The 20,900-nt window shown below is 49.6% G+C and overlaps 2 protein-coding genes across 4 annotated transcripts in view; both read left to right on the top strand.

Annotated features, from left to right (window-relative positions):
• Positions 1-20,900, top strand: part of igf2bp2a (insulin-like growth factor 2 mRNA binding protein 2a) — a 111,017-nt gene that overhangs the window by 35,053 nt on the left and 55,064 nt on the right. The window lies entirely within an intron of this gene.
• Positions 8,424-16,663, top strand: LOC130555915 (uncharacterized). The gene is made up of 3 exons (XM_057336474.1): positions 8,424-12,392; positions 12,609-13,170; positions 15,805-16,663. Exons 1-3 carry the CDS (start codon positions 12,210-12,212, stop codon positions 16,461-16,463), a joined length of 1,404 nt encoding a protein of 467 aa, XP_057192457.1. The 5' UTR covers positions 8,424-12,209; the 3' UTR covers positions 16,464-16,663.

Raw genomic sequence — 20,900 nt, 5'->3', positions numbered from 1 at the left:
AAAAAACACCCCACACCCACCCTGAACACCTCTCCACACAACCATTCACACCTTCAGCAACCCCCCTCTCCCCCACACCTACAATTCAGATCACTGAAGAAGATGTGCCCCAGGTCTTCAGAAAGAACAAAAGAAGGAAAGCACCAGGCCCAGACGGTGTGTCACCAGCCTGCCTAAAAATACAGTATGTGCTGACCAGCTGGCCCCCATCTTCACACAGATCTTCAACAGATCACTGAAGCTGTGCGAAGTCCCCTCATGCTTCAAACGCTCCACCATCATCCCAGTCCCAAAGAAACCCAAAATTACTGGACTTAATGACAACAGACCTGTGGCTCTAACGTCTGTGGCCATGAAATCATTTGAAAGACTGGTTTTGGCCTATCTGAAGGACATCACTGGTCCCTTACTGGACCCCCTGCAGTTTGCCTACAGAGCAAACAGGTCTGTGGATGATGCTGTCAACATGGGACTGCACTTCATCCTTCAGCATCTGGACAGACCAGGGACCTATGCGAGGATCCTGTTTGTGGACTTCAGCTCCGCTTTTAACACCATCATCACGGACACCCTTCAGAATAAACTGGCACAGCTCTCCGTCCCCACCTGTCAGTGGATCAACAGCTTCTTGACAGACAGGCAGCAGTTACTAAAGCTTGGTAAATTAAAATCCAACACTTGCACCATCAGCACTGGAGCTCCTCAGGGCTGTGTTATCTCCCCACTGCTCTTCTCCCTTTACACGAATGATTGCACATCTAAAGACCCCTCTGTCAAGCTCCTGAAGTTTGCAGACGACACCACACTGATCGGCCTCATTCAGGACTGCTTACATACAGGTGGTCAAGGAGCTGACTGTCTGGTGCAGTCTTAACAACCTGGAGCTTAACACGCTTAAAACTGTGGAGATGATCGTGGACTTCAGGAGAAAGCCCCCTGTTCTCCCGAAACTCACCATCATGAACAGCACTGTGACTGCAGTGGAGTCATTCAGATTCCTGGGCACCACAATTTCTCAGGATCTGAAGTGGGACACTCACATTGACTCTATTGTTAAAACGGCCCAGCAGAGGCTGTACTTCCTTCGCCAGCTGAGGAAGTTCATCCAGCCACAGGAGTTGCTGAAACAGTTCTACTCTGCCATCATCGAATCAATCCTCTGCACTTCTATAACTGTCTGGTTCAGCTCAGCTACCAAATCTGATCTCAGAAGACTACGGAGGGTAGTCCGGACTGCTGAGCATATCATTGGTACAACCATCCCCACTCTCCAAGAACTGTACTCATCAAGAATGAGCAAAAGGGCTGGTAAAATCACTCTGGACCCCTCACACCCAGCACACTCCCTTTTTGAACTGTTACCGTCTGGTCGACGCTACAGAGCACTGAGCACCAGAACAACCAGTCACAGGAACAGTTTCTTCCCTCAGGCAATCCATCTCATGAACACTTGACATTAAACGCGGAACACACAACTCTATTTTACATTATTTAGTCACCAATTTTGCACATATCAGACCTGTACATACATAATTGTCTATACTGTATATTGTGTTTTTGCTGTTTTGTACATTGCCTATTTCTATATAATTGTATATTATTATTATTTTATTTTTTTCTGTGTTCTTTCCTGTTGCTGTCTTTCTGTTGCACTGTGGAGCATCTGTCACTATAACAAATTCCTCGTATGTGGAAACATACTTGGCCAATAAAGCTCATTCTATTCTATTCTGTTCATTTTTTTAGCTTGAGCCTTCTCGACCAATCACGTTCCTCGCATGTTGTTATGGAAACAACAGGTCTCTGTCATTGGTTAGCTGTGAAAAAGGAGCTTGACCTAGGGCGTTTTTTCAGAAAAGTTGAACTTTTTTAAACCTCAAAAGATGCTCTGAGCTGCAGAAAAAGATGCCGGCGCTGGCATTTAAAACAGCGCTCACGACGTTTTTTGAAAACACGGTTTACTCCATAGGATTATAATGTAAAACGTCTCGGTTACGTTTGTAACCTCGGTTCCCTGATGGAGGGAACGAGACGTTGTGTCGAACCGACAGATGGGGTTCGTCCTTGAGAACCAATTGCTTCCGACTTCTCTAGAAAAGGCCAATGAAAATTGGCGAATGAAATTTGCATGCCGGACTCCGCCCCCGGATATCCGGGTATAAAAGGGAGACGGCGTGCCTCATTCATTCACCTTAGTTCTGAGGAGCCTGAGACCTCTCACGACTGCTGCAGTGGACAGCACGTGTTGTGGCAAGAGGACACAACGTCTCGTTCCCTCCATCAGGGAACCGAGGTTACAAACGTAACCGAGACGTTCCCTTTCTGTCGGTCTCTCGACGTTGTGTCGAACCGACAGATGGGGTTCCAATGGAAAACGCCATAACACTGTGCCCTGTCACAATCTCAACGAAGCGACGGTGACTGGCCTGGGCGTGTCAGCCGTGAACGCTACCGCGAAATTGTAACCTACCAGTGGGTAGGTAGGGGGTCCCAGAGCTTTCTTGAAAGGTGGGAAGGCCCCTACCTTCGGCCTCACAGGCGGCGGCCTTGTTTCTCTAACAGCGAGAAGCCGCCCGGAACCGTAAGGCCACTGGGTAAGCGCTACTTCCTCAAGCGGGGGATGCGCTACAGAGACCACTTCCTACCACAGGGAGGAGACTAGTGGAGATACCAACATGGTCTCACCGATGGGGGAGAACTCATGGGAAGAAAGTGCGGACTGAAGGAGTTAACCGCGAGGTGGAGGTCCACCTAAGGAGGTCATGGGTTACCAAGGTGGGAACCAGCATGAGGATACATCAGACGGAACCGCCCTACTGGGGGGTTGCAACGTCTGGTAGCACTAGGTCCGGTTAGAGCTATGTTGCGAATAACTCCGGAGATACCCGGCCTAAGGGGCAGGGCTGCTCTGCCCAGCCCGCCCGCAGGAGGTGCTTGCTAGTGATGGATGGAGTGCCTGTTCTTCACCCAGTGGGGGAAGAAGGGAGGCTAGTTAGTACGCTGACCCCCTTAGGAGAAAGGGGGGAAGGTACTGTCATAGGCGTACACCCTACCGGCCGCCAGTCTTGCCTGATGCCTGCAAGACTCGAGCCGATACCGGTTTTACGCGGAGGCTGTAGGACCTCGCGAAGGTGATGGGTGTAGCCCAACCCGCAGCTCTGCAGATGTCTGCCAGAGAGGCGCCTCGAGCCAGTGCCCACGAGGAGGCTGTACTCCGTGTGGAGAGAGCTCTCACCCAGTGGGCGTAGGCGATCTTAGGACAGGTACGCCATAGTGACGGCGTCCATGATCCAGTGCGCCAATCTCTGTTTGAGACAGCCCTCCCTGCTGATCTCCAAAACAGACAAAGAGCTGCTCAGAGCTTCTGCGGCTCTGCGTGCGGTCCAAGCAGAGGCGCAATGCGCGTACTGGACACAACACGGATGGGGTTGGGTCTTCCTCCCCGGTGGGGAGCGCCTGTAAGTTCACCACCTGGTGTCTCGGGGGAGTGGTGGGAACTTTGGGCACGTAGCCGGGCCGGGGTCTCAGGATAGCGTGAGAATAACCGGGCCCGAGTTCTAGGCAATCTGTGGACACGGAGAATGCTTGTAGGTCCGCTACCCTCTTGAGCGTCCTCCCGAGAGCCGTCTTCATCGTGAAGTGAGAAAGAGCGGCATCTCCGAGGGGCTCCAGGACCGCATCAAGGTCGTAAGAGGGTACGGAGCGTGGGTGAGGTGGTAGCCTTCCCGCGCCCCTTAGGAACCAAATGATCAGGTTGTGCTGTCCTAGAGACTACCAGCAACTGGGTCGTGATGAGCGGCAACAGCGGCTACATACACGTTCAGTGTGGAAGGGGAGAGATTATTCTCGAGTCTCTGGAAGGACCGCACCCACTTGATCAAGCAACTCCGCGGGTCTTCTCCTCGAGAAGAGCACCAGGATGAGAAGAGGCACCACTAGGCGTATCGTCACCTAGTGGCCAGGGCCCTAGCCTGAGTAGTGGTCTTAACCGCCGCAGGGGTTAGGCCACTCAGGATCTCCTCGTTCCGTCCAGGGGCCAGACATGGAGGTTCCAGAGGTCTAGCCCGTGATGCCATAACGTGCCCTTCCCCTGGGAAAGCAGGTCCTTCGTCAGGGGAATCGGCCAGGGGGGAGCTGTCGTCAAGAGCATTAGCTCCGAGAACCAAGTCCGGTTGGGCCAGTATGGCGCAACTAGTACACTTGATGCTCCTCTTCCCTGACCTTGCACAGGGTCTGTGCAGTGAGGCTCACTGGGGGAAGACGTACTTCCGCTTGTCCCACGGCCAGCTGTGCGCTAGAGCCTCCGTGCCGAGGCAGGGAGTACCTTAGCGGCAATGGGTGGTGTCCAGGGAGGCGAAGGGGTCTACCTGAGCCCGCCCTGACTGTCCCCAATGAGCTGGCTACGCGGGGGTGGAGTCGCCACTCTCCGCGAGGCGTCAACTGACGAGAGAGCACATCGGCTGTCTGGTTCAGGTCACCTGGGATATGTGTGGCCCTGCGGACTCCACAGGAGGAGGCGTCGGGCGAGTCGTGTTAGCTGCCATAAGCGAACGCCACCCTGGCGGTTAAAAACGCTACGGCAGTTGTGCAGTCCGACCGGACCAGCACGTGCTTGTTCTGCACGAGAGGTTGTAACCCCTTCAGTGCGGGTAGCACATCCAACAACTCTAGGCAATTGATATGCCTGCGCAGGCGGGGGCCCGTCCATCGCCCCGACACTGCGTGCCCGTTGCACACGGCACCCCAACCCTGCAGGGAGGCGTCTGTCGACCCTGACGCGTCTCGCCTGCCCGAGAGGGACCCCCGTCCGTAGAAAAGGTCATTGAAGACCAAGGGGTTAGGGTGCGTCGGCAGAAAAGCGTAATCACCATCCGCCTGCTGCCGGTGTGCCACGCTCTCCAGGGAACTCGACTCTGTAGCCAGTGTTGGAGCGGTCTCATGTGCATCAACCTGAGGGGTATCACCACCGTCGAGGATGCCATGTGCCCAGGAGCCTCTTCCCGCTGACTGCTTGAAATATTCCAGGCAGTTCAACACTGACTGAGCGCAGTCGCGCTGTAATGGAGACAGAGTTGAGTTCCATACCAAAAAAGAGGATGCTCTGCACAGAGGAGAGCTTGCTCTTTTTCGGTTGACCTGTGGTCCCAATCGATCTAGGTGCCGAAGCACTAGGTCCCTGTGTGTACATAACAGATCTCACGAGTGTGTCAAATGAGCCAGTCGTCGAGATAGTTTAGTACCCGCACACCTCTCTCCCTGAGGGGAGTGAGGGCGGCTTCCACGATCTTCGTGAAGACTCGTGGGGACAGGGACAGACCGAAGGGGAGGACTCTGTACTAATATGCCTGACCCTCGAAAGCGAACCGTAGGAACGGGCGATGACGAGGGAGAATTGAGACATGAGAGTAAGCGTCCTTCAGGTCGATTGCCATGAATCCATCTTGACATCTGATAGATGCCAGGATGCGCTTCTGCGTGAGCATCCTGAACGGCAGCTTGAGTAGGTGCCTGTTCAGGGTACGCAGATCTAGCGACCCCCGCTCTTTTGGGGACGATGAAGTACGGGCTGTAAAACCCGTTGAACATCTCGGCTAGAGGGACGAGCACGATCGCTTCCTCACCAGAGGGGTGGCGACCTCGGCCCGAAGCACGGGGCATCCTTGCCTCTGCTGAGGTTAAGAGGATGCCCCGAAACTTGGGCGGGCGTCCGGGGAGTTGGATCGCGTAGCCGAGACGGACCGTATCCCGTAGTCACCGTGACGGTTTGGGAAGCTCTTGTCAGGCTCCCAGGGACCGACAGGGAGGCTAGGGGTACGTTCTGCTTCATCGACCTCCCGGGGGTGGTTCGATGGCTGGCAGTGCGGATCCCTCGCCGTGGGGGGGCCCCCGGAGAGGAGATCGGCTCTGCAGTTTTACCTGCCTGGCGATGATGTAGCACAACGCACCATCGAATGAGAGTGCTTAGGCTGATGATTATCCTTGACATTGGGTCTTGCCGCAACGTCGAGTTGCCGAACACCGTCGTGTAGAGGGTGAGAGCGGCTGTGATAATACCCAGACGTTATGTGGCACAAAGCACCGTCGATTGAGAGTGCTTAGGCTGCTGATTATCCTCGACATTGGGTCTCGCCGTGACGCAACGTCGAGTTGCCGAACACCGTCGTGTAGAGGGTGAGAGCGGCTGTGATAAACGCCCAGAGAGGGAGAAAACTTTTAGAAAGGTATTCTCGAACTCCCTGGGGTCTTCCCATGAGGGCCGCATTGGCTTTCGCCGCGGCTGCTGATGGGGTGGTGGTCTCCTCTTCGATGTCTCGAAGAGGACCAGGGCTGCTGGGAAGCAGACGGTGCACGGGATCTCGGCGGCCAGAGGGCGGTCGAGTCGCGGCTGGGGAGGACATACGTGATATCCTCTGTCTGCTCCCTAACTGTCGAACTCGACAGTATCACCAAACAGCCCCCCCTTGCGAGATGGGTGCATCGAGAAAGCGGACTTTCTCAGAGTTACTCACCTGTGCAAGGTTCAGCCAGAGGTGTCTCTCCTGGACCACAAGTGTGGACATCGCCCGACCCAGGGCCCGCGCGATCACCTTGTTCGCCCGAGAGCGAGGTCGGTGAAGCCGCGGAGTTCCTGCATAAGCGCTGGGTCGGTCTTACCCTCGTGGAGCTCTCTCCGCGCATTGGCCTGCAGGAAGGCCATAGCATGGAGAGAGGGGACAGCTTGGCCCGCAGCAGAGTAAGCTCTCGACACCTCAGATGCCGAAAAGCCTACGTGCTTTGGACGGGAGTTTAGGTCGAGCCCCGGGGGACATCGACGTATCCTCTAGCTGCCCCACCATCGAGGGAAGAAAGGGTGATGGAACTAGTTGACGTGTACGCGCCGAAGGGGGCGTTCCAGGTCGTACTAGGTTCCTCATGCACTTCCGGGGGAACACGGCACTGAGGGCGAGTGCGGCTTGGAGCCGCTCTCAAGCCCGAAGAACCGTGTATCCAGCCGCGAGCGTTGGGAGAGGCAGTGCGGTGCACCGCAACCCAATGCCGGCGGCCCGGGAAAGCATGGCTGACATTTCGACATCCGCTTCTTCCTGATCTCGACCCCCCGAGGGAGGGAGCTTCAAGGAATCGTCGGAGTCTGATGCCAGTAAGTCACCCTCCGATGCTGCAACAGACATCTCATCATCACGTACCGTGTCCGATACGTGATTGAGGAATAAGACGGCGGACCGTCTTATGGGGAACGGTCAGACGAGCAAGACGAGGTGCGAACGGTCCGCGAGCCAGTGGCTGACGGATTAGCGCTCACAGTAATCCTCATATCACCCTCGCTGCTCGCCGTAGCGGGCGGCAGGGCCGTAGTCCTGCCGTCACGGAACGGGAAGCAGACAAGGTGGTGGCTGAGTCCCGTGGGAACACAGCCACCCGTGACGCAACGTCTGAATCGTCAGCCGCCCGCAGTGCGGGCAGGACGTATCCACAATATCTGCCCCAGCGTACTGGAAGCAGATATCGTGTCCGTCCCCCTCCTCGATGAGTGTGTTGCACCCAAGAGAACAGCGGGACATGCCACGCTGGAGAAATTTGCTCTTTTAGAGAAAAAACTCGAACACTTCTGGAACCGCCGAGACGCCCAGGGGAAGTCGCTGCAGGAAGGGACAGTCCGCTGCACCACGTCGTAGAGCCGGCAGTCTTGTAGCGAAGTCTGTTGATCACGAGCGAAGGCTCCGAAGAACAAAAGGTGAATGAATGAGGCATGCCGTCTCCCTTTTATACCCGGATATCCGGGGGCGGAGTCCGGCATGCAAATTTCATTCGCCAATTTTCATTGGCCTTTTCTAGAGAAGTAGGAAGCGATTGGTTCTCAAGGACGAACCCCATCTGTCGGTTCGACACAACGTCGAGAGACCGACAGAAAGGGAACAGATGCTAGCAGCTTCAAAAAAGAAGTCAAGCCTGAATATGGCTGTATTTTACAACGGGATGCCACCAGCAGTCACTTTAACCGCTGCTAAAATTCTGATTTATAAACGCAACATCATCGGACAAAATCACAATGTAGTACATCTACATTAAAGAGCGGCTATATGCTGTTTGCCCTTTCTCGACAATGTGTTGCAGTATTACGAACGCTTCTTTCATTTTAAATGCAAGTGACAGTTAAATACGAGAGACCAAGGGCTCGCATACACACATGGAGCTCATTGGAAGAGAGAGTGTATGCGAACACGGAAGATGAGGATGCACGCGGCCACGCTCCACTCACGCCCGATTTTTTCAAAGATTCTCGGGAGGGGAAATCGGGGTAAATTCTGGCCGAGAATCCTGTAATCTGAGCCAGGCTTTAATCAAGTTTAAAACAGTATCAAATCTTACTTTACTCGGTTGTTTGGAAAAGATGAAATACTGCAAGACCAGTGGCACTTGAATGAGCTGTAAGCTGCAAAATAGCACACACACAACAGAACACACACGCGCGCGCACACACACGCACAGTATTTTAAGATTTAATATGATATGAAAATTATCTGAAACAACATTACATGGGGAGGTGGAGAATATATGTCAAAATATTAACAAAAGACTCAAACTATACCAGAAGTTCAGTGTAAAAAAAACAGGTAACGTTAACGTTAGGCCTAACATCAGTTTATCTCGCCTGCTATTTTACTGGAAAGAGGAGAAAACATGCACTCAAGGTTGGATTAAAATCCGATTGAATCACCCCACCTCCTAGAGGGATAAAGACATTCCGTCCAAAAAGCTTTTACTCAAAAAGTTATTTACCAAATTAATTTTACTCAACGCTAATGACAATGTGCTGAAACTTGGCTTGCAAAAATCACTTCAGAATTAAAAACATCAAGCAAAGCAATCAACGGTAATGTTACTGGCTACGTAACTGTACAAATAAAGCATATTTTAACTATTCTTACCGTGTTCCGTCCTCACCGACCTGCCAGCTCCAGCGTTTCCACTGTGTGAGGAGATGGATTAAGTGACTGTGACGGTTTAAAAAAGGCACGTTCGGTCAGAGAATTCGCCCAGCGTCAGTTGCGAGTCCGCGAGTTGACAGTGCGTTGTGCGGAGGCGGGGCATATTCTGTGCGTGTGGCCGAATTGAATCTGAGAGTACAGCGGACCAGGCGACTTGAAGGCGGATCCGCCCCGAAGTCTATTGCTATCAGGGAAGCTAAGTAAGTCTCTGGCTAAATAGAACACTCAAAGCCAGTGTTAAACTTACTCTATATGTATTTGGCAAATGGGCACTTGGAGTTTGGCTGTATGTATGTTAATACATTATGTGCATTAATATGTTTAGCTGCGGCTATCTGTCACTATTGTTTTGCTAATCAACCAGGGCGAACACTGCTGTTAGTTTTGTTTTAAACGTCTCAAATCATTTGCCCTAAGGCTAAAAAATCCATCACAGCAAACAGAGCATACTAGTTAATGACAAGAGCTAAAATTCACGTAATTCCGCTGAGATCTGCAGATGCGCATTCCATGGATTTTAGGCAAGTATACACACACAACGTGTGCACATTACTAGGCTTGTTGCGATAGTCGGTGTCACCGGTGATAGACGTCCACCCGCCAACCGATTACATCACCTTTCCACTACAGCGGAACAAGTGTCGCAGCAAAGATTATTAACAGGAGTTAGATTTTATTCATCATGTGAGGAGAGTGAGCTGACTGACAAGACGATGGGGGAGGCTTTTTAGTTTCAGTTATTCCTTTCTTATTCGTTTCTTATTTATTTATTTAACATAAACGTTTGTTGTTTCGTATTCCCTTTGTATTTGTTTCTTATTCATTTGTATTTTTGCACAGCATCCCAGCTAACACAATTACGTTGTGACGACTGACCTGGAACGGACCATATTCGTTGCCACGACGGACAAAATAACGTTCCAGTGACTCAACTTTGTGATTCCCATATTTGTCGTGACGACATAACATTGGACGTTGCTGGGACGTGGTGATTACCTCCTGAAAACATACCTGGCAAGTACCATATTCAGCGCAGCGACTTACCAAATAACGTTTCTGGAACATGATTAGGGTTAGGAATCGTTTGAATTTGATCGATTCCAATTACGATTCTGCTTATCGATTTCGATTCTTATCGATTCCCTGTTTCGATTCCACAGTTGAAGTAAAACATTCAGATATCTGTCAGGTCCCGGGTCTGATCACCTGTTTGTTTTGTCCTGTCTTTTACATGTTAGTGTTTGTCTAGCACACGGAGGAGATTTTGACAGCTCTCCATGTGCTGGGTGTTTGTGTGTAGACCTCGTTATCCTCATCACGACGCACCTGTTCTCACTCACGCTAATTTCATCATACCGGTTTCTACTCCCGCTATCTATTCTCTCCCTATTTAATCTCCTGCATTCTCTTGTTCCTTGTCAGTCCGTTAATTTACTAACCCCTTGACGTCCAGTTTTGTAGAGTCTAGTCTTGTTACTAAACCTAGTCTTGTCTTGCTGCTAATTATTTCTTGTTCGTCCAGGCTCCAGAGCTCTTTGCACCCTGCCTGGTGTCCCTCTGTTTCCCCAGATCGGTGCGGGTTTGGCGAGTTCGGTTCTCCTTCTGGTTGGCTGTGTGGAGGAGTTTCACTAGACGCCCGGTGGTTATCACCCCCCATCTCCTCGCTATAGGAACCATCGATCGTCTCCTTACTGGAGGTCTCTCCCTCTCCCACGGAGGATCCGATTCTTTCTCCGGGACCTATTCGGAAGGATTACCACTCACCCTCGACGTGGTCGCGAGGGTATTCTGATTCCGGGGTGGGTGCACGGAACATTTCAAGGACTCTTCCTTCGTGGTGGTTGCATGGAACATTTCAAGGACTCTTCCTTCATGGTGGTTGCATGGAACATTTCAAGGACTCTCTCTTCGGGGTAGTTGCACGGAACATTTCAAGGACTCTCTCTTCGGAGTAGTTGCACGGAACATTTCAAGGACTCCCCTCTGGGATTCTGGCAACGGACTCTGTATCACGCGAACCCAGCCCATCAAGACTCTTGAACTGTTCAGGTCACCCTTAACCAGCTCCCCGATCACTTCCTGGCCGAGCACTCGAGCCCTGTCCCATATTTACCAGTGCTGGTGTTATTTGTCTTTGTGTGTTTTTGCTGCCATTGCTTTGAATAAACCCTTTGACCCTGCTTCTGACTCCTGCCCTTACTACCCTGCATAACAGAACGGACTGACCATTATGGAGTCAGCAGGATCAGACTCCCTCCGCTCCGCTCTCGCCCAACAGGGAGTTATGCTGGGACAGCAGAGCACCCGGTTTAGCTCTACCGTCCAAGAGGTAGGGGCAATTAACACCCACATCTCCAAACTTGCGGCCCGACTCGACGAACTCCGACTGGGTGCGGCTGCCGCTGCCGCCAGTCGCCGAGAGCCCGAACCACACGCCAATAACCCCCCGACTTATGATGGTGAGCCCAATTCTTGCCAAGCGTTCTTATCTCAGTGTGCCTTAGTCTTCACCCTGCAGCCACGTCGCTATGCCTCAGAGACTTCTAAGGTGGTCTATGTTCTGACTCTTCTCTCTGGCCGGGCCCATGAGTGGGGAGTGACCATATGGAATGCCAAGGCCTCATTCTGCTCCACTTTCGAGGACTTCTGTGCAGAGATGGTGAGATTGTTTGACCGCACGGCTCAGGGAGACGAAGCCGCCGCTCTGTTATCCCGTCTAACACAGAAAGGAGGATCATTAACTGAATACGCCATCCGCCTCAAGACGCTGGCAGTGGCGTGCGACTGGAATGCTAGCGCAGTGCGCGCTCGCTTCCTGGAGGGCCTGAATCATGCCATCGCTGACGAGTTGGCCGCTCTGAATATGCTTAAGGAACTCAAGGCACTCATTAGTCTTGCTCTTCGAGTAGAGGGTCGACTCACACTACAGCGGCAACTCCGCCTCTCTAACCTCCCCTGGCGTTCCCAGACAGCTTCATCCAGTGATTCCCCATCAACTACTTCTCCAGCTACAGAACCCATGCAACTGGGGCGACTTCGCCTTTCCACCCAGCAGAAACAACAGCATGTGGCCCAGGGACTCTGCCTGTATTGCGGCAAACCCGGCCACTTCGCCATCCAGTGTCCAGTAAAAGACCGTGCCCACCAGTAAGACGGAGAGTCCTGGTGGGCGCCATCCCGTGTTCAAACTCTCCTTTTGGTCATGCTCAGTTATCCTGTAGAATGCTCTTTCAGGGCATCTCCCACACCGGCCACGCCTTACTCGACTCTGGGGCCGAGGGTAATTTCTTTGATGCAGCCATGACCCAGAAGTGGAGGATTCCGGCCATACCACTCGCCGAACCCATCGAAGCCTGGTCGCTGGCCGGCAGTCGTCTCACTACCGTCACACACGTCACACCCAGTGTAAGTCTGCTCTTATCTGGTAACCACAATGACAGCATTGTGCTGTACATCCTTGATTCTCCCAAGAACCCTATCGTTCTGGGTCATCCATGGTTCGTGCAGCACAATCCTCATGTGGACTGGAAGAACAGCTCTATTCTCTCTTGGAGCCAGTCTTGTCATGTGTCTTGTTTGGGTCCTGCTTCATCTCCTGTTTCTGTGTTTTATGCCCCGCAGGTACAGCCCGCTGACCTCACCGGCGTCCCGGTGGAGTACCACGATCTCAGCATGGTGTTCAGCAAGTCCCGGGCTACCTCTCTTCCCCCTCACCGCTCCTACGACTGCGCCATTAACCTCCTCCCTGGCACTTCTCCACCCAAGGGTCGCCTTTACTCCCTGTCTGGTACAGAAAGAGAGGCTATGGACAAGTACATTCAGGAAGCTCTTCTTGCTGGACTCATCCGTCGCTCTTCTTCCCCGGCTGGAGCGGGTTTTTTCTTCGTCCAGAAGAAGGACGGCTCTCTGCGACCTTGTATTGACTATCGAGGGCTGAATGACATCACTATTAAGAATAGGTATCCCCTACCTCTCATGTCTTCTGCTTTCGAGCTCTTGCAGGGAGCCCGGGTCTTCACTAAATTAGACCTCCGCAATGCCTATCACCTCGTCTGTATCCGGGAAGGAGATGAGTGGAAGACGGCGTTTAACACCCCCACGGGACATTTTGAGTACCGGGTTCTTCCGTTTGGTCTAACCAATGCCCCAGCCGTCTTCCAGGACCTGGTCAATAGAGTTCTAGGTGACATGATTAACATATTTGTCTTTGTGTACTTGGATGATATACTCATTTTTTCCACCTCTCTCCAGGTGCACACCCAGCATGTTAGACAGGTTCTCCAGCGTTTACTCGAGAACCAGTTGTTTGTTAAAGCGGAGAAGTGCGAATTCCACGCCGAGTCAGTTACGTCCTTGGCCACATAATTTCTGTGAAGGGGATCAAGGCTGATCCTGATAAGATAAAGGCTGTCGCTGAATGGCCCACCCCTGACTCCCGTAAGGCCCTGCAGTGCTTCCTGGGTTTCGCCAACTTTAATAGGCGATTCATCAGGAATTTTGGCCAAACGGCCATGCCTCTTACCGCATTGACCTCCACCAAGGTGCCCTTCAGGTGGAATCAGGACGCTCAGGTAGCCTTTGACTCACTCAAGTCCCGTTTTGTCTCTGTACCTATTCTGTCTATTCCAGATCCTGAGCTCCAGTTTATTGTTGAGGTCAACGCATCGGACGTTGGGGTCGGCGCAGTCTTATGTCAGAGGTCAGCCCAGGATGGGAAGGTGCACCCTTGCGCCTTCTTCTCTCACCGCCTCAGCCCTGCTGAACGTAACTATGTCATCGGCAACCGAGAGCTGTTAGTGGTAAGATTGGCTTTGGGTGAGTGGCATCACTGGTTGGAGGGAGCAGTGCAGCCATTCTTGGACTGGACAGATCATAAAAATTTAGAATATATCCGTTCAGCCAAGAGATTGAACTCACTCCAAGCCCGCTGGGCACTCTTCTTTGGCCGTTTCAACTTCACCCTCTCGTACCGGCCCGGGTCTAAGAACCGTAAGCCTAGGTTCGAGGCCACTGGGGAGGAGCCCCCGGTCGAGACCATTCTCACTAAGGGAATGGTGATCGGGGCCCTCTCCTGGGGCATCGAGCAACAGGTGACGAGTGCCGGCCGAGGGGTGCAAGTGCCGGCGGGGTGCCCGGGGGGCAGGTTGTGGGTACCGGCTGCGCTGCGCTCGGAGGTCCTTCAGTGGGGCCATTCGTCCAAACTTGTCTGCCATCCAGGTAATAAGGGAACGTTGGCTGCCATCAGTCAACGTTTTTGGTGGCCATCTGTGGCTAATGATGTCAGACAGTTCGTGTTGGCCTGCCCGACCTGTGCTCAATGGAAGACACCCAACCGCCCGCCCGCTGGTCTACTTCGCCCTTTACCCATCCCCTCACGCCCCTGGTCTCACGTCGCCCTTGATTTCATCACAGGGCTTCCCCGATCCTGTGGTAACACCGTGGTTCTCACGGTAGTGGATCGCTTCTCCAAGGCGGTCCATTTTGTTCCCCTTCCCAAGCTCTCCTCCTCCCGGGAGACCGCTCAACTGATGGTGGATCACGTCTTCCGCCTCCATGGCTTGCCGGTCAACATTGTGTCCGATAGGGGTCCTCAGTTTACTTCCCGGTTCTGGAGAGAATTTTGTAGACAGATCGGGGCCTCATCGAGTCTGTCTTCTGGTTTTCACCTGCAGACCAATGGGCAATGCGAGCGGGCCAACCAGGATCTTGGAAGAATGCTCCACTGTCTGACATCCAACTACCCAAGTTCCTGGTGCTCTGAGCTCTCGTGGGTAGAGTACGCCCACAACTCTCTCCCGTCATCAGCTTCAGGTATGTCTCCCTTCGAGTGTTCCCTGGGTTATAATCCTCCCCTGTTTCCATCTCAGGAACCCGACGCTGCAGTTCCGTCAGCTCTGGCCTTCGTCCAGCGCTGCCGCCGCACCTGGGAGAGGTCTAGAGGGGTCTTGGCCCAGACCGCAGCACGGACCAAAGCAGCAGCTGATCGCCACCGGTCCTCTCCTCCTACCTATGTGTGTGGGCAGCGGGTATGGCTGTCTACCAAGGACCTGCCTCTCCGGGCACCTGCTCGCAAGCTGGCGTCCAGGTTCATTGGTCCATTCCGCATTTCCAAGGTGGTTAATCCGGTGGCGGTCAGACTCAGACTCCCCCCTACTCTCGGTCGGGTCCACCCTGTTTTTCATGTTTCCAGGGTTAAACCGGTGGTCTCCTCACCACTTTGTCCTGCCAGCAATCGCCCTGCTCCTCCCCCCCTCGTCTAGTGGATGGCTCTCCCACCTACACGGTGAGGAGGTTACTAGACATACGACGCCGTGGCAGAGGTGTCCAGTACTTGGTGGACTGGGAGGGTTATGGAGCTGAGGAGAGAAGTTGGGTACCGTCCTGGGACATCCTGGACCAGGCTCTGATCGTGGACTTCAATCGGCGGCGAGGTAAGCTCCCTCCTAGAGCGATTGGGAGCGCTGCTGGGGGGGGGTACTGTCAGGTCCCGGGTCTGATCACCTGTTTGTTTTGTCCTGTCTTTTACATGTTAGTGTTTGTTTGGCACACGGAGGAGAGTTTGACAGCTCTCCATGTGCTGGGTGTTTGTGTGTAGACCTCGTTATCCTCATCACGACGCACCTGTTCTCACTCACGTTAATTTCATCACACCGGTTTCCACTCCCGCTATCTATTCTCTCCCTATTTAATCTCCTGCATTCTCTTGTTCCTTGTCAGTCTGTTAGTTTACTAACCCCTTGACGTCCAGTTTTGTAGAGTCTAGTCTTGTTATTAAACCTAGTCTTGTCTTGCTGCTAATTATTTCTTGTTCGTCCAGGCTCCAGAGCTCTTTGCACCCTGATCCGATTCTTTCTCCGGGACCTATTCGGAAGGATTACTACTCACCCTCGACGTGGTCGCGAGGGTATTCTGATTCCGGTGGTGGTTGCACGGAACATTTCAAGGACTCTTCCTTCGTGGTGGGTGCACGGAACATTTCAAGGACTCTTCCTTCGTGGTGGTTGCACGGAACATTTCAAGGACTCTTCCTTCGTGGTGGTTGCACGGAACTTTTCTAGGACTCTCCCTTCGTGGTGGTTGCACGGAACATTTCAAGGACTCTTCCTTCGTGGTGGTTGCACGGAACATTTCAAGGCCTCTCTCTTCGGGGTAGTTGCACAGAACATTTCAAGGACTCTCACTTCGGGGAGTTGCACGGAACATTTCAAGGACTCCCTTCAGGGGTGCTGCACGGAACGGGCCAGTACTCTCCCTCTGGGATTCTGGCAACGGACTCTGTACGGACTCACGCGAACCCAGCCCATCAAGACTCTTGAACTGTTCAGGTCCCGCTTAACCAGCTCCCCGATCACTTCCTGGCCGAGCGCTCGATCCCTGTCCCATATTTACCAGTGCTGGTGTTATTTGTCTTTGTGTGTTTTTGCTGCCATTGCTTTGAATAAACCCTTTGACTCCTGCCCTTACTACCCTGCATAACAGATATCAACCTGTATGGTCATTTAACCTGCTTATTTACTTGTTTGCAATATATATGTATATTTATGAGCTCTGTTTTGTGTATATAAACCATGTTTTTTCTTATTTATTACAATTTGTATTACCAAAGCACACTACATCATGGTTAAACTGTAGTAACTATAATGAAACTATGGTTAATTTGTGGTTCCTGTGCTTTTTAATGCAAATACAGTGGCTTGCAAAAGTATTCAACCCCCTTCATTTTATTCACATTTTGTTATGCTGCTGCCTTATCTTAAACTACTTTAAATGATTATTTTTTTACATTAATCTACACTCCATGCACAATAATGACAAAACAAAAAAAAAGATTTTTGACAGCTTTGCAAATTTATTAAAAATAAAAAACAAAAATAAGTACATTGCATAAGTATTCACACCCTTAAGTCAGAAAATGGTTAAAGCGCCTTTACAGACTCAAATCTTTTTGGGTATGATGTGAAAAGCTTTACAGATCTGCATTTGGCAATTTTCTGTCATTCTTCTCCTCAGATCCTCTCAAACTCTGTCAGGTTGGATGGAGATCATCAGTAGACAAACATTTTCAGGTTTCTACAGAGAATGTTCAGTTGGGTTCAAGCACTAGCTGGGCCACTCAAGGACATAGACATAGTTGTCCATAAGCCACTCTTGCATTGTTTTAGTTGTGTGAAAAGGATCATTGTCATGTTGGAGAATGAACCTTCTGCCCTGTCCGAGGTTCTGAATGTTCTGGGCTAGGTTTTCATGATCATTATCTCCGTATTTTGTGTACAGTCCCTGAAGCTGAAAAACACCCGCACATCATGATGCTGTTTCCGCTACACTTTACTGTTAAGACGGTATTGTACAGGTGTTGAGCAGTGCTTGTTTTTCTCCAGACATGATGCATGAATCTCAGATTCATCAGACCAGAATATCTTGTTTCTGACAGTTTGAAAGATTTGTTGAAGTATGTTTTTGCATATTTCAAGTTTCCATGTGTCTTCACTGAGCAAAGGTTTGAGTCTGGCCACTAAGCCATAAAGCCCAGATTGGTGGAGTGTTGCAGTGATGTTTGTCCTTCTGTAAGTTTCTCCCATCTCCATATATGATCATGGAGCTCAACCAGAGTAATCATTAGCTTCTTGGTCACCGCTCTAACCAAGACCCTTCCTCATCGATGGCTCAGTTTGGACAGGATGTCAGCTCAAGTAAGAGATCTGGTGGTTCCAAACCTCTTTCATTGAGGATAAATGGAGGCTACATGCTTCTGTGAACCTTCAATACAGCAGATTTTTTTCAGAAGTCTTCCCCAGATCTGTGCCTTGATACAATCCTGTCTCAAAGCTCTACTGGCAGTTCTTTTGACCTCATGTCTTGGTTTTTACTTTGATATGCATTTTCAGCTGTTGCACCCTTTATAGAGAGGTATGTGCCGCTCCAAATCATACTTATTCAATTGAATTTGGCACAGGTTAACTCGAAGTCTGTAAACATTAACAAGCAAAACTAATGCTTCTGAGCAAAATTTTAAGTGTCCCAGAAAAGGGTGTGAATACTTATGCAATGTACTTATTTTTGTTTTTTATTTTTAATAAATTTGCAAAGCTGTCAAAAATCAGTTTTTTGTTTTGTCATTATTGTGCATGGAGTGTAGATTAATGTAAAAAAAAAATCATTTAAAGTAGTTTAAGATAAGGCAGCAGCATAACAAAATGTGAATAAAATGAAGGGGGTTGAATACTTTTGCAAGCCACTGTACTATAGTTAAACTATGCTTACTATACTAAAAATGTCTTTAATTTTCATAAGGGCTTTTATTGAGATATCAGCAGATCACGCAACGCATGTACTTTTCTGAAAATATGCACACAGGAATTCATAAGATGTATTCAAATTTTAATCTCAAGTATCCGATTCCTATTCCTTTCGATTCCGATTCCAAATTGGACATGGAGGATTAAATGAATATGTGATTTAATCTATGCGTTAAAGATTCAATTTTATGCATAATTGGAGTAATTCTCTAATCAAATATGTATAAAGCACAGTATAACGATTAATGAAACTCAACACAGCACTGTACATCACAATCAGATATTTTATTTACATGCTGAAGTATATTACATAAATAATCAAAGACTTCAACACAATATAGAGGGTTTAAAGCAGATATTTATTGACAGAGATGAATAAACATTATCTTTAAGCTTAACATTAAATTCTTGTCTTACCACATAAGTTTAGCAGGTTGTCCGTTTTTAGAAACAACAATCAAAAGCTTTTTCAGTCACACTCACAAACATCAGGGTCCGTTGATTTAACGCGCCAAATAGATCGAAAATCACCAAAATGTGCTTACTCTCACATATGTAAGGTATAAAGTAAAGAACGAATATTAATAAACAATAAAAAATATACATAAGGCAGTGATGTAAAAAGAAATGACCGTTAACGTTTAAATGATGCGAGCGCTCGGCCCTTTGCAGAACAGAGAAGGCGCATGCTGGAGATGCGCACACACATATCAGACACGCGCACTAAATAAATAGGAACGCATTTTTAATTGTTGTATCTTATTAAGCTACAGTTTATTCGCCATGAAAAGTCGGATTAATAGCATTCGTTTTGACAATATAATTTATTTTACGTAGATTTTTCCTCTGATCATAAATTTTCCATATAATAACATTATAAATAGAACTTACCTAATTCATTTATCAATGACCAGTGTCCAGGTTATCTGAAGAATAGTATACCACGTCGCTACAACGTTCTCCATGGGATTAATTATTTGAGGATGTGGCTACGACGTTTCTGGAACGTTAGCAAAAATGTAAAGAAATGGAATGTTGCCAAGACGTCCTCAGAACGTGGGCACAAAGTAATGTCCCGGTGACCAAATGAAGACGAACTGGCGACGTCGTCAGAACGTACTGTGTTTGCTGGGGTGTGCCGTGATTATTCGTTTTGTTTATACAGGTGCTGGTCATATAATTAGAATATCATTAAAAAGTTGATTTATTTCACTAATTCCATTCAAAAAGTGAAACTTGTATATTATAGTCATTCATTACACACAGACTGATATATTTCAAATGTTTATTTCTTTTAATTTGATGATTATAACTGACAACTAATGAAAATCACAAATTCAGTATCTCAGAAAATTTGAATATTACTTAAGACCAATACAAAGAAAGGATTTTTAGAAATCTTGGCCAACTGAAAAGTATGAGCATGTACAGCACTCAATACTTAGTTGGGGCTCCTTTTGCCTGAATTACTGCAGCAATGCGGCGTGGCATGGAGTCGATCAGTCTGTGGCACTGCTCAGGTGTTATGAGAGCCCAGGTTGCTCTGATAGTGGCCTTCAGCTCTTCTGCATTGTTGGGTCTGGCATATCGCATCTTCCTCTTCACAATACCCCATAGATTTTCTATGGGGTTAAGGTCAGGCGAGTTTGCTGGCCAATTAAGAACAGGGATACCATGGTCCTTAACCAGGTACTGGTATCTTTGGCACTGTGTGCAGGTGCCAAGTCCTGTTGGAAAATTAAATCTGCATCTCCATAAAGTTGGTCAGCAGCAGGAAGCATCAGAAGCGTCTCGCCTGGGCTAAAGACAAAAAGGACTGGACTGCTGCTGAGTGGTCCAAAGTTATGTTCTCTGATGAAAGTAAATTTTGCATTTCCTTTGGAAATCAGGGTCCCAGAGTCTGGAGGAAGAGAGGAGAGGCTCAGTCCAGTGTAAAGTTTCCACAGTCAGTGATGGTTTGGGGTGCCATGTCATCTGCTGGTGTTGGTCCACTGTGTTTTCTGAGGTCCAAGGTCAACGCAGCCGTATACCAGGAAGTTTTAGAGCACTTCATGCTTCCTGCTGCTGACCAACTTTATGGAGATGCAGATTTCATTTTCCAACAGGATTATATGACCAGCATCTGTATAGGCAACAGGGTTTTTCCTGGCTCAAAATGAGGCAGAGGTGCTGCCATCCTGATCTTGTTCACACACGTAGGCTTACAGTACCTTTAAGTGGCTTAACCAAAGTGACTTTGACATATTAAAAGTTCTAATAAAATTAGATGAAAATGACAATTATTAAGTTATATAAAACATTACTTTTATTCAACCAGACATTTAAAAAAAAATTTCAGCCCACAATAGCCAACTGAATTAACCAGTCTTACTAAAGGATAGGTATGTGCAATCCCCTGGGATCGAACCACAACCTTGCGTTGTTAACTCTATGCTCTTACCACTGAGCTACAGGAAAACAAATTGTTCTGCAATTCTTTTTAAAGCCTCAGTGTGCTGATAACAAAACAGCGCCTCCACTGTGGCGTAATACTGCAACTGCAGTTACAAATGACAGTCTGCACGCAGCATTTCTTGTGAAGACACCCGTCATACTTTTTGGCGAGAGTCTGAGGCGG

Source organism: Triplophysa rosa, linkage group LG6, assembly GCF_024868665.1.
Source record: "Triplophysa rosa linkage group LG6, Trosa_1v2, whole genome shotgun sequence".
NCBI lineage: Eukaryota > Metazoa > Chordata > Actinopteri > Cypriniformes > Nemacheilidae > Triplophysa > Triplophysa rosa.
Note: the sequence above shows the minus strand (reverse complement) of the source record. Positions and strands in the feature narration are given on the sequence as shown.

Coding starts and splice junctions, on each gene's coding strand:
- LOC130555915 (XM_057336474.1), top strand. CDS start 12,210: ATGCTCTTTCAGGGCATCTCCCACACCGGCCACGCCTTACTCGACTCT. Junction 12,393..12,608: donor TCACACACGTCACACCCAGT/GTAAGTCTGCTC, acceptor TATGCCCCGCAG/GTACAGCCCGCTGACCTCAC. Junction 13,171..15,804: donor CCTGGTCAATAGAGTTCTAG/GTGACATGATTA, acceptor TTGTTCGTCCAG/GCTCCAGAGCTCTTTGCACC.